Below are 13,002 nucleotides of genomic sequence, written 5' to 3'. Positions count from 1 at the left end.
AGTCTGTGTCCAGATCAGAGGGTCACTGCAGTCACCCGGATCCAGTACGTATCCAGACCAGATGCTGGATCAGCACCTAGAAAGGACATCTACATCCCTGAAAGACAGCGGAGAGCAGGACAACTAGAGCCCCAGATACAGATCCCCTGTAAAGACCTTGTCTCAGAGGAGCACCAGGACAAGACCACAGGAAACAGATGATTCTTCTGCACAATCTGACTTTGCTGCAGCCTGGAATTGAACTACTGGTTTCGTCTGGTCAGAGGAGAACTGGCCCCCCAACTGAGCCTGGTTTCTCCCAAGGTTTTTTTCTCCATTCTGTCACCGATGGAGTTTCGGTTCCTTGCCGCTGTCGCCTCTGGCTTGCTTAGTTGGGGACACTTCATCTACAGCGATATCGTTGACTTGATTGCAAATAAATGCACAGACACTATTTAACTGAACAGAGATGACATAACTGAATCCAATGATGAACTGCCTTTAACTATCATTTTTGCATTATTGACACTGTTTTCCTAATGAATGTTGTTCAGTTGCTTTGACGCAATGTATTTTGTTTAAAGCGCTATATAAATAAAGGTGACATTGACATTGACATTAATTAGTATATAACAGAGGCCTGGTGTCATCTCATGGTGCACTCTGATATTGAAGTCATGACATTAATGAGAACCAGCTGACGTAAAACATGACATATTCATATGTAATAAAACACAAGTCCACTAATCATAGAAACATTAGGCTTTATTTATAACAGGAAGAAAGAGTATAGTACAAGATTCTTTCAAACAAACATCTTTCTTTGCAGTAGAAAAATATGTAGGCATACACTGTGGCTTGTGTAGGCTCCTTTTTACATTCAAACATGATCCCTTTCCGCAATTACAGCAGCTCGCGGTTCATCACAGTCCACAATCACCTTCATTCAAGGCCTCAACTTGTTTTTCTATTGAAATGGAAGAGGGAAAAACAATCAGGAAAAAAGCAACAATCTCATTCAATATTATCACTTTTAGCAACTCTCCTTTACTGATTATGACCTTCATAAAGTTGCATCCAAATCCCTCATCTTCTTTCCTCCAAATAACACTGGAGAGTTTCCACACACCATGGGTAATAAATCACAATGCAGCACACACAGCCACGCACAATACCATAACAGCAAATATGTTGTAGAAAAAAATTGTTGTAGGAAAGTGCATCTTTAAAAAAATAGAACAGGCGTAGGAAAAATGGGAAGTGCAACAGAAGATATTTAGCACTTAATGGACATTATTATCTCTCATGGACTCCTTTATAATGCGTCATGCTTGCTTAGTGCATTCACTAGAAAGTGACAGATACACTGGTACTATCAAATGAGATGCAAAAACTTCAATATGAAGCAATCTCACATTGTACCAGATTTTTCCATAATATGAAAATTACACACGTTTTATTCACTACTGTTAATGGGACAATTCACTCAAAATTGAAAATTCTGTTATCTTTTAATCACCCTCACGTGGTATTAAACTTAAACAACTTTTTATTCAGTGGAACACTAGAGAACATCATTTGAATAACTGTTTTGTCCATACAATGAAAGTCGGTGGGGTCCTTAACAACATTTACTTTCATTATATGGCAAAAAAATTAATAAAATAAATAAATAAAAACACCGATACATTTTGTGTTAACATAGTATAAATGCATACATGTTTGGAGGTTGAATCAATTACAAAACTTTCATTTTTGGTTAAACTATCTCTTTAAAGAGGACTTCCAAAAATTCAGTGACTTTAGATAGAATTATAGGGATGGAGCAGTTCTCGGTAAAAAATTTAACCGTGCGGTTCTCCACACACGGTTCGGCACACACTAGGAACGCGGTTTAACTTCAATCTGACAACAACACATAAAACAAACAGTGTTCAGCTAATGTATGTTTCTGTTAATGGATATGCATTGTGGCTTCCCAGTACATTAAAACAAAAGTGATAAAAAAAAAAACAACAAACTGTGGACAAACCATTCACTCTTGTTCAACGTGAGTGCAGTATGCTGGAATATGAGGAGCAGTCATGTATTCCATCATGCTGATAGCGCACGTGCACAGGTGAGACCTGAACAGCACACGTTGCTATCTGTGTTTAAACTAAACTCATTTAAACTTTGCCAGTTTAAACATTTAAGAGCCAGATGAGAAGATTTGTGCGTGCACTTAAACGTGCGCAAATATTAATCTCTCTCTAAAGTATTGTGTTTGAATCGACAAATTCACACAAAAAATATGCCAAAATGCACGTCTTGGAAAATATACTATAGCAGACATAACCAGCTAAACGTACTGTTTCAGTGCACTGGATTAGTGCATTATCTTAAAATGACAGAACTTTCTTAATATTAATCATACAGCAAAAACAAGGAAATCACTCACTGCTCATGATCGAATAGCTTTTATAACATTAATAACAGATTAATCTTTAATTTATACAGTAAAATATTCAATGCTATTTTACATTTGACTACTTTATTACATTTATGTACCTAAAAACCTGAAAATCACTGTTTATTTTATTTGCTGTTGCTTGTAGTAAAACAGATTATTATCATTTTCACTATTTTTATTTGACAGTATAGTTTTTCTCTAAACATAGCACATACCGTATAGTTCCAAAACCGTCACTCTAAAACCGTGTTACAAACTTAACCGTGAGTAAGCTGAACTCTTCCACCCCTAGTAACAAAATTATTACCCTTCAAGGTAACAAAATTATATGTTGCAGAATCCATTTCAGAGCAAATGCTAGTTGTTCGCTTCATACAAGGACATTTGGAAAGATATCCAAAACAATGCCATTGTATAATATTTAATCACAGAATAACACAAAGGAAGGCATCTATGTTATGAAAATTATTGGTTTACCCCATGTAAGATCTACAAAATAGTGTATATAGTGTGCTAAAAAATTAGAAAATTACATAAACCAACATTTTTCATTCTCAGTAACTGCCATTTGGTTAACGTGGTTAGTCTCAAACTTGCATAGAGTCCAAACTTCTCATTTTAAACTAAATGTGCATCTCAGAATCATACACCAACATTGAATTATTTTGGAAAGTATGAAAGATGGTCACACATGGCCAAAAGGTTTTCTTTTGAGGAAATTATTGCTAATTTCTATTCTTCAGATTTTTCAAAGGTCAATTCTAAAACCATTTGCATTTGTCCTTGTTACAACATTTACTTCAAGTTTATCTGGGTTCTTGAACTTTCACCAGTAGGGGGTGATGTTCTCAATATGTCCCCAACTCTGCCACTCGGGGAAGAATCCACTAGACGTTCTCGGGCTCCCAAATTGATCAAATTCCATCTCTGGCCGTTTGCCTTGATTCTTGAAATCTGTTGCCGTCTGTTGGGTTACACTGGTCTGATTGGGGTCGTTCTCTGCATGGCCCAGCTTGTAATTTTTCCCATCGTTATTGTCCCAGTATGTGGTATCATTAGTTTTGTAGGATATGCAGAACTCTACCTGCTCATGTGGGGGCACAAAACTCGGAAGGTTGATGGAAAACGAGAAAGTGTCAACGTCCTCGCAACCATAAACATTATTCATGTATGTACAAGGAATATCAGCGTAGCTTTTCCATGAATTAAATGTTATTCGCACATTGACCATTTTCTCAAAGCTTACGTTGCTCACTTTGACTGTGCCGGTGAGTGATCTCTCTTGAATTATACAGTTTTCCAAGCATACCAGACTCTTCTTTAGACGGTTCCGAAAGTCCAAATAGTCTGCAGCAGGCTGAGGGAAATCCAAAATCAAATTATTCTCCTTCTCCCCTCTCAGGCCCACAATGGCATCTTCCAAGTGTGATAATTCGAACTGCAGGTCTAACATGGGGTCTTCCTCGAGTTCCTTGAATACATGGACTGCTGTCAGAGACATGCCTCTGGAGTCAGCAAAAACTACTTTCTTTTTGTTTTTGATCTCAGGTCTCTTCCATCCTATGTTATCAGTGTCCACATCTGTCTTGTTACTGATGCAGGATCTCAGAGGTTTGTACTGGTTGACTAGGATCTTGGACTTACAGTCCTCATATGAACTGAGGAAACTGCAAAGAGGCGGCGAATGTGCCAGACAAATTCTCATTGCTACATCCACAGGCATAATTGGACTTGGCATTGGCCTGGGGTTCAGTATCTGCAGAACCCTGTCATGAAGACAATAATGAAGAACACTACAGTGACCAATTAAGCAAGAGATGTGAAATACTTTCCTCAGAATTAAGAGATTAAAGTGGTGAACAAAACTATATTTGCAGCTAGTTTGAGCTATTTTACAATACAATTATAGAGCAAAAGCTGATGGTTTAAGCTTTTCACATTATAATAATTATCAGATTTTATAAGGAATATTTATACTTCCATACTATATTTATTATTACATATATTTATATCATATTTTAATACATGACAGAATTAAGGACTGGGATAAGTCCAAAGGCAACACATTATAAAATATAAATTGATAAAATATCTATTCCAGTCTTTGAGCACAATACTGTGTCATTAGACACTACTGTGCATTTCAGTTCTTCCTAGTATTTTTTATTTTATTTTTTTGTAGTAACAGTAGTTACTACTTTTAAGATTTTACCTTTAAAGTAGGCAGTACGTATATGGACTATGTAATGCCTGACTAGTCATTACAAACATACAGTGTTGTTAAATGTAAAAATGTTATTGTAACTAGTGAGATATGCAATATTACTAATAACAGCATAGTAGCGTCTCAAAAATAGAAACTATTATCTAATACAAAAATACAGCAAATCTATAACAGAGACAAGTAACTAGATTACTTTAATGAATAGTACCAGTAAAACTGGAGTATGTACTATAGCTAAATCTAAACCACAGACCCCTATAGATTCCATTGGCAAAAAAACAACAAATAAACAAACATTGAATTAAATGTAAACCAACTGTCGCAGTTGGACTAATTAACCAGCTATTAAAAATTCAGTACTAGTAACATAAACAGATACGCTAATAGAAGTTTAAACAGCTTGACATTCCCAGTGTTCAAACAATACTATACACATGCCAGTATTTTTTAAAATAGAATCTTAATCATTAGTCATATTCAAAAGTCATCTTTACACTTTTCCAGCACATAGTTAGCAGTGACAAACCCACTCGATGCACTGTGACGCACTCTGTATTCCTACCTGGTGCAACCGGTGGTTTGCTTCCTAAACGGCAGACACAGTTTGCGCTATTATAGTTCGAACAAGTACAGTTTTTTTCCTTCTTGCTTTTAAACTTCACTTAACGTGTCGACCATGATAACTAAAAACCCACTGACGAACCGTGGGTGCAGCGGCACGCCCCCTTCGCGGTCCAGCTGTACTGCAAAAGCCAAGATCGCTCAGCCGGTACAAAATCAAGCCTCTGTCTGCGCGCATTGGTTCACCGTAACCCATTTTGACAGCCATTGAGAAAGCAGAAGAACAAGGCACTTGAGCAATCAGCGCGCAGTACAGCGCAGCGGGCAGTTTGAGAAAGGCGGGGGGAAGCGTCAACTCAGATAGACCTGAGGAAGGCTTGACGCGTAATTTCTGGTTAAAAGTAATTTATTTATTTATTTTTATTTTTTTTCTAACTAGCCTATTCACATATAATGATGTTGTTAGTTTGTTTCACATGTGGCCTAAGGCTACTTTTAGCACAAAATCAAAACTGGTTCTTGAGTTGTGACACAGTGGGCATTTCATGTGCTCACATCATAAAAAATAGTCCTAGATTATGGAGAAGCAGGTTTGAAATAGTGAAGTGTCGTTCTTGAACGATTCGTTCATTTTGAACGAATCTTTAATGTGACTCGGGAAGAACGAGTCGTCTCGGGGAGTGATTCGTTCAGTCGCGCATGCGCATTATTCTATAGGTTCTGTTCTAGTAGTAGTGATTCACCTGTCAGTCAATGCAGTCTTGAGCCGGAAAGAGAATTGATTAGTTCATAGTTCGGGTCTATCGGGTTTTTGACTCGTTCCTTAATCACGTGACAGCCCCATTCGCTTACCCAATGCAGTCTGAGCCGGAAAGAGAATTGATTAGTTCATAGTTCGGGTCTATCGGGTTTTTGACTCGTTCCTTAATCACGTGACAGCCACATAGGCTAAAACCAATGCAATATGAGCCGGAAAGAGAATTGATTAGTTCATCTCATGAGTCTTCGGGTCGGGTCGAGTCATTCCTTAATCACGTGACAGCCCCATACGCTAAAACCATAGACAGTAAAAGAATGCAGTATTGAGCCGGAGAGAGAATTTATTAGTTCATCTTTCGGTTCTTCGGGTTGTTCGTTCTTTTGTCCCGTGATGTGACAATATTGGCTAGAGTAATTATTAAATCAGATAAACCATACTTGTAACATATGACACTTTATAAACATTAAAAAACACTGTGTACATACTTTTGAATTGTTGTTTATTGTTTATTTTTGTGCCATAAAAGCTATGTAACAAAGAGGACAACTATTCCAAAATAAATCAAAATAATAAAAAAGTAAATAATTAAAAATAAAATTAAAATTAAAAGATAATAAAGCCACAGGGTCTAATAACCTTAACAAATGAACTTTAAAAAGTACAATATAAAAAAAAGAAAAAAAAAGAAAAACTAAATATTGCACAACAAGCTTTGCTTTTTTTATATAATAATTTAAAATGAATACATTTTAAAATAAATAACACTTTTGTGCCAAAATAAAAACTTTATATCAAAGAGGATAACTTTTCCCCAAATAATTTTAAACCATTTAAATAAAAATAAATGAAAATTAAGAGATACTAAAGCTACGGAGCCTTATAACAATAACAAATTACCTTTAAAATCACAACAACAACAAAAATATTGCACAACAAGCTAGTCTTTTTCTAAATAAATAAAAATAAATAAGCTTTAAAATAAATAACACACTGTGGCTATATTTTTAGGACTTGCTTTAAGGCATGTTTGCATTAAAAAAAAACAAGCTCCCTGACCTTGGATGGGCTGAGTCTGTTTCTTCTATCTGAGATAATCTGCCCAGTTTTAGAAAAAGATGTGGCCACAATGCAAAGTCTTGTCTTTGTGACTTCAGAAAGGCTTTTGTATACTGGTGAACATCTCCTCCACCAGGCCAGAGGGTCTGATGTGTGGGGTAAGAGTGGCTCTGCAAGGTAGGCCTGCACCTTTATAGCATCTGAGGTCTTAGAAGAGGTAGCAGAAGGCCTCAAGTTTGCTACCCTCTCGTCAAAGTCTTCCCAAAACATGGCCCCTGCACTGGCAGTAGCACCAGGATCTGAAGTATCCTCCTCACTCTGAGCTGGGTTAAAACTGTTAAAGCTGAAGTTATCATAACCTTAATGTTTTAAACTAACATTAATAATTCAAATTCAAAATTTTATTTGCTTTTAATGTATATGTCATTATGTCCTTTTTTGAGCAATCTTCTTATACATATATTACACCAATATGTCAAGTCTGCCTAGGAAAAGCAATTATTATACCAGCAAACTCAAAATTGGAGCAAAAATGAACAAACTAGTATAAATACTTTTTATTGTAAGCTTGAATTAATATATTATTATATAGCCTAGTGTTTATTTACCGATAGACAGTCAAAAAGACAAATTAATCAATATTTTATTTATAACAGGGTTTTATTTATTTATAAAATAATAACAAACCACAGATCCTCAACAAACAGTAACAAAAACACAGTGACAGAAAATGTCAGAAATAGCGTATGGGTCTGTCACGTGATTAAGGAACGAGTCAAACTCTACCCGAGACCCGAAAGACTCATGAGATGAACTAATCAATTCTCTTTCCGGCTCAAGACTGCGTTAGTTATGCGTATGGGGCTGTCACGTGATTAAGGAACGAGTCAAACTCGACCCGAGACCCGAAAGACTCATGAGATGAACTAATCAATTCTCTTTCCGGCTCAAGACTGCGTTAGTTATGCGTATGGGACTGTCACGTGATTAAGGAACGAGTCAAACTCGACCCGAGACCCGAAAGACTCATGAAATAAACTAATCAATTCTCTTTCCGGCTCAAGACTGCGTTAGTTTTGCGTATGGGGCTGTCAAGTGATTAAGGAATGACTTAAACCCGAGGACTTCTTGTCAGATGAGAGGTGAGGTGAGCTAATCACAGACTGAAGACCCAGGTAAAGAATGATTTTTTTTTCTGTATCTTATAGCATTTTAGTTTTGTAGTGTTTTTAGTGTGATCAACGTTTGCGTAAGTACTAGATGTGTTGGGGAAGTAACACATAACATTTTCATTACATTTTGCTAAAATGAACGAAATGACTCGAAAAAAGATTCGTTCATTTTGCTGAACGAGACTCAAAAGTCCGAGTCGGTAAAATGATCCGAACTTCCCATCACTAGTTTGAAACCGGTGTTTTGTCGATTTGTCCTAGCCTATCAGATTTTCCTACCTCCCAGTGTAACTCTAAGTAGAGCAGTCTCAGTACTATGATACGGTCTAAATCCTGACTGGAAATCCTCACATATACCATTTTTCTCTAAGAAGGAATATAATTGTGAGGATACCACCTTTTCTAATATCTTGGACAGAAAAGGGAGATTCGAGATTGGTCTATAATTAACTAGTTCTTTGGGGTCAAGTTGTGGTTTTTTGATGAGAGGCTTAATAACAGCCAGTTTGAAGGTTTTGGGGACATATCCTAATGACAATGAGGAATTAATAATAGTCAGAAGAGGATCTATGACTTCTGGAAGCACCTCTTTTAGGAGCTTAGATGGTATAGGGTCTAACATACATGTTGTTGGTTTAGATGATTTAACAAGTTTATACAATTCTTCCTCTCCTATGGTACAGAATGAGTGGAACTGTTCCTCAGGGGGTCTATAGTGCACTGTCTGATGTGATACTGTAGCTGACGGCTGAATGGTTGCAATTTTATCTCTAATAGTATCGATTTTAGAAGTAAAGTAGGTCATAAAGTCATTACTGCTGTGGTGTTGGGAAATGTCAACACTTGTTGAGGCTTTATTTTTCGTAAATTTAGCCACTGTATTGAATAAATACCTGGGGTTATGTTTGTTTTCTTCTAAAAGAGAAGAAAAGTAATCGGATCTAGCAGTTTTTAATGCTTTTCTGTAGGATATGTTACTTTCCCGCCAAGCAATACGAAATACCTCTAGTTTTGTTTTCCTCCAGCTGCGCTCCATTTTTCGGGCTGCTCTCTTTAGGGTGCGAGTATGCTCATTATACCATGGTGTCAAACTGTTTTCCTTAACCTTCCTTAAGCGTAAAGGCCCTTTCACACCAGATGCGTAACGAAAAGCGAAACGAAAAAGCGAATAGTTCGCGTGCGAATAGTTCGCGTCAAAACCATTCACATCAGCCGCGACGCGAATTTGCGATGTCTGGGACGTTCAGAGAGCTTCAACATTCCAAAACTTTCGTGCCGACAGTTGAGAAAATGGACACTTCAACATCATCATCCAGTGAAGACGAGCTTTTCATTTTCTTTAAAAGACAGAAAAGAAGGTTTTGGGTGCACCCAGTCCAAAAGAACAGAGAGTCTGAAGGGGAGTATGCCAATCTTGTACAGGAGCTAAAACTTTATCATGGCCGGTTCCGCACTTACTTTCGGATGTCTGTGGGACAATTCGAGGAGCTCCTTCAGATAGTGGCACCGCATCTGACAAGACAAACCACAAACTTCAGGGAACCAATTGATCCGGAGCAGCGTCTGGCAGTCTTTTTTGCTGTGACGTCACCTTTGTTTCCTTGTATGTGATTGGCTGAAGCCTTTTTGTCGCCTCAAAAGTAAAAAAAAATCGACATTGAAGCGAAAAAAATAAAAGTCGTTTTTTCGCCTCAGCACATTCGCGTTCGGTGTGAAAGCACTCATTACACAAACAGCTGATCAAAAAATAAAACCATCGCGCGAATTATTCACGCGTCAAAATCGCGTCCAGTGTGAAAGGACCTTTAAGGAGCAACTTTATTTAAAGTGCTAGAAAAGAGAGAGTCCATAGTTTCTGTTACATCATCAAGTTGTTCTGAGGTTTTGGATATGCTAAGGAATTTGGTTACATCAGGAAGACAACTTAAAAAGCAGTCTTTTGTGTTAGAAGTGATGGTTCTTCCATACTTGTAACAAGAAGTAGAATTTACAATTTTGGCTATATGAAGTTTGCACAGAACTAAATAATGATCTGAGATATCATCACTTGGCTGAATAATTTCAACACCATCAACATCAATTCCATGTGACAGTATTAAATCTAGAGTATGATTTCGACAATGAGTAGGTCCTGAAACGTGTTGTCTAACCCCAATAGAGTTCAGAATGTCTATAAATGCTGATCCCAATGCATCTTTTTCATTATCAACATGGATATTAAAATCACCAACTATTAGAACTTTATCTGCAGCCAGAACTAACTCGGATGTAAAATCACCAAACTCTTTAATAAAGTCTGTATGGTGCCCTGGTGGCCTGTATACAGTAGCCAGTACAAACATAACAGGGGATTTATCATTAACATTTGTTTCTCTGGATAATGTTATATGAAGCACCATTACTTCAAACGAGTTATACTTGAAGCCTGCCCTCTGAGAAATCCTGAAAACGTTGTTATAAATTGAAGCAACACCTCCACCTTTGCCTTTTAGGCACGGCTCATGTTTATAACAGTGACCTCTGTGACGGGAGGCAGCTAGCAGACGGTCGGTTTAGCCAGTCTGTCTGCTTCCTGACCTGGGCCCCAGTTAGTCAAGTATAAACACTAAGACTATTTGCCATATTTCTAGAGAGAAGAGTGGCGCCACCCCAGGAGGGATGAAGACCATCTCTTTTAAACAGGTCAGGTCTGCCCCAAAAGCTCGTCCAATTGTCTATGAAACCTATGTTATTCTGTGGGCACCACTTAGACATCCAGCCATTGAGTGATGACAATCTGCTATGCATCTCATCACCACGGTAAGCAGGGAGGGTACCAGAGCATATTACAGTGTCTGACATCGTGCTTGCAAGTTCACACACCTCTTTAATGTTATTTTTAGTGATCTCCGACTAGCGAAGTCGAACATCATTAGCGCCGGCATGAATAACAATCTTACTGTATTTACGTTTAGCATTAGCCAGCACTTTTAAATTTGCCAAGATGTCAGGCGCTCTGGCTCCCGGTAAACATTTGACTATGGTGGCTGGTGTCTCTATATTCATGTTCCGTACAATAGAATCACCAGTAACTAGAGCACTTTCATCAGGTTTCTCAGTGGGTGCATCACTGAGTGGGGAGAACCTGTTTAATGTTTTGATCGGAACAGAAGAGCGGTGTTTTGACCCACGACTACGCTGCCTCTCCGTCACCCAGTTGCCCTGCTGCAGGGGCTCTGTTTCCGGAACCGAACAATGTACAGGAATCCCTGAGCTAGATGCATCCAAAGCCGTATCTAGAGCCCTAACATTCTTACTGTCCTCAATTAAAGTTTGGATGCGTGTCTCTAATTCTGAAATCTTCTCTGTCAGCCTAACTATTTCCCTGCATTTATCACATGTGAATCCCTCATCAGCGACAGAGATAGATAAACTGTACATGTGGCAAGAGGTGCAAGTAACAATGACAGGAGAAGCCATTACGCACCGTGCTTGATGAAATATTCTTGCTGCGGTTGTTTGATGAACTTGTGAAAAACTGGAGCGAGAGTAGAAAAGAAAACAGCGATAGGTTCGAATGAAAACGCTAATGACAAGCTAATGAGTGCTAACGCTTTGCAGGTGTACTGCACTCACGGATATAAAATAAAAGTGAACGATCAAAGTTAATCTGATAAGATTGATCGATAATATCAGAAATATGGTGTGAATTAAGTTATATTTTACCACTTTAAAAAACAGAGAGTGATAGTAAGATAAAGATTCTAGAGAAAAAAATAAAATAAAAACAGCTACACAGAGCTACGATTTGCTACAGAAGGCCAACAGGAAGTAGAGAAAACACTGTCCAACAGCGACACCCGCAGGCAGGATGAACCCAAAATCAAAGCACAAAAGCACCAATCAAAGCACAAAAGCACGTGAGCAGATTTAACTGTTTATCATTGATTTCCCGAAGGCTCCTTTAATACTGGGACACCCGTGGTTACTTAAAGGGATAGTTCACCCAAAAATAGACCTCCATTTATCTTCGGAACACAGTTTAAGATATTTTAGATTTAGTCCGAGAGCTCTCAGTCCCTCCATTGAAACTGTGTGTACGGTATATTGTCCATGTCCAGAAAGGTAAGAAAATGGTAAATGGACTGCATTTATATAGAGCTTTCAACAGACCCCATGGTCATCCAAAGCACTTTACAAATTGCCTCACATTCACCCATCCACTCACACACCGATGGCGATTTCAGCCATGCAAGGCACCATCCAACTCGTCGGGAGCAGCAGGGGTTAGATGTCTTGCTCAAGGACACCTCGATACTTGGTCAGGTGGAGCCGGGGATTGAACCACCAACCTTCCGGTTTGTAGACAACCTACATGAACCACTGAGCCACATTGAAAAAAGTGCTCTACCAAATTTATAATTGTAACACTTGTTCCTACTTCAGTGTGTTACAAACATAATTTTGGTTTCTTTGGAAAGAAGACCCTTTGGGCTTTACTTTTTATCAATTAGATTTGATAATGCTCAAAAATATTAAAAGTTATAGACACTAAAGTGCCTTGAATTTTTATTTACCACACTTAAATATTTTTTATTTGATATGAAAATACATGAAATGATACCTGGAGCAATCTAGAAAAGTAATGGGTTGAAAGTCACATGTCTCATGAGTTTCTATTTCAAATTTGAATAAGATATCATGAAAAATGAGACTCCTGCAAATATTTTTATGAGACTATGTCTACACCCCCCACCCCCCAAATATAAAACAAAATATTTACCAACAGTATTGAAGGCTTCTACAAACTATTTAGTCA

General features: G+C 37.9%; 1 protein-coding gene across 3 annotated transcripts; it reads right to left on the bottom strand.

Annotated features, from left to right (window-relative positions):
• Positions 1-726: 726 nt before the first annotated feature.
• On the bottom strand, positions 727-5,406 carry LOC132122099 (protein phosphatase 1 regulatory subunit 3C-B-like). Of its 3 annotated transcripts, none has more exons than XM_059531987.1 (2): positions 3,687-5,406; positions 727-946 (listed from the first exon to the last, which is right to left on the bottom strand). In XM_059531987.1, the coding sequence occupies exons 1-2, from the start codon at positions 4,167-4,169 to the stop codon at positions 926-928; spliced, it is 504 nt and encodes a 167-aa protein (XP_059387970.1). In that variant the 5' UTR covers positions 4,170-5,406; the 3' UTR covers positions 727-925. The 3 variants fall into 3 exon arrangements, with proteins under 3 accessions (XP_059387970.1, XP_059387969.1, XP_059387971.1); XM_059531986.1 differs by having other exon boundaries at positions 3,231-4,442; XM_059531988.1 differs by having other exon boundaries at positions 3,262-4,298.
• Positions 5,407-13,002: the final 7,596 nt, after the last annotated feature.

The sequence above is a fragment of the Carassius carassius genome, chromosome 40 (genome assembly GCF_963082965.1).
Source record: "Carassius carassius chromosome 40, fCarCar2.1, whole genome shotgun sequence".
In the NCBI taxonomy this organism is placed as follows: Eukaryota; Metazoa; Chordata; class Actinopteri; order Cypriniformes; family Cyprinidae; genus Carassius; species Carassius carassius.
The sequence above is the reverse complement of the archived record's forward strand: the minus strand, read 5'-3'. Positions and strand labels throughout refer to the sequence as shown.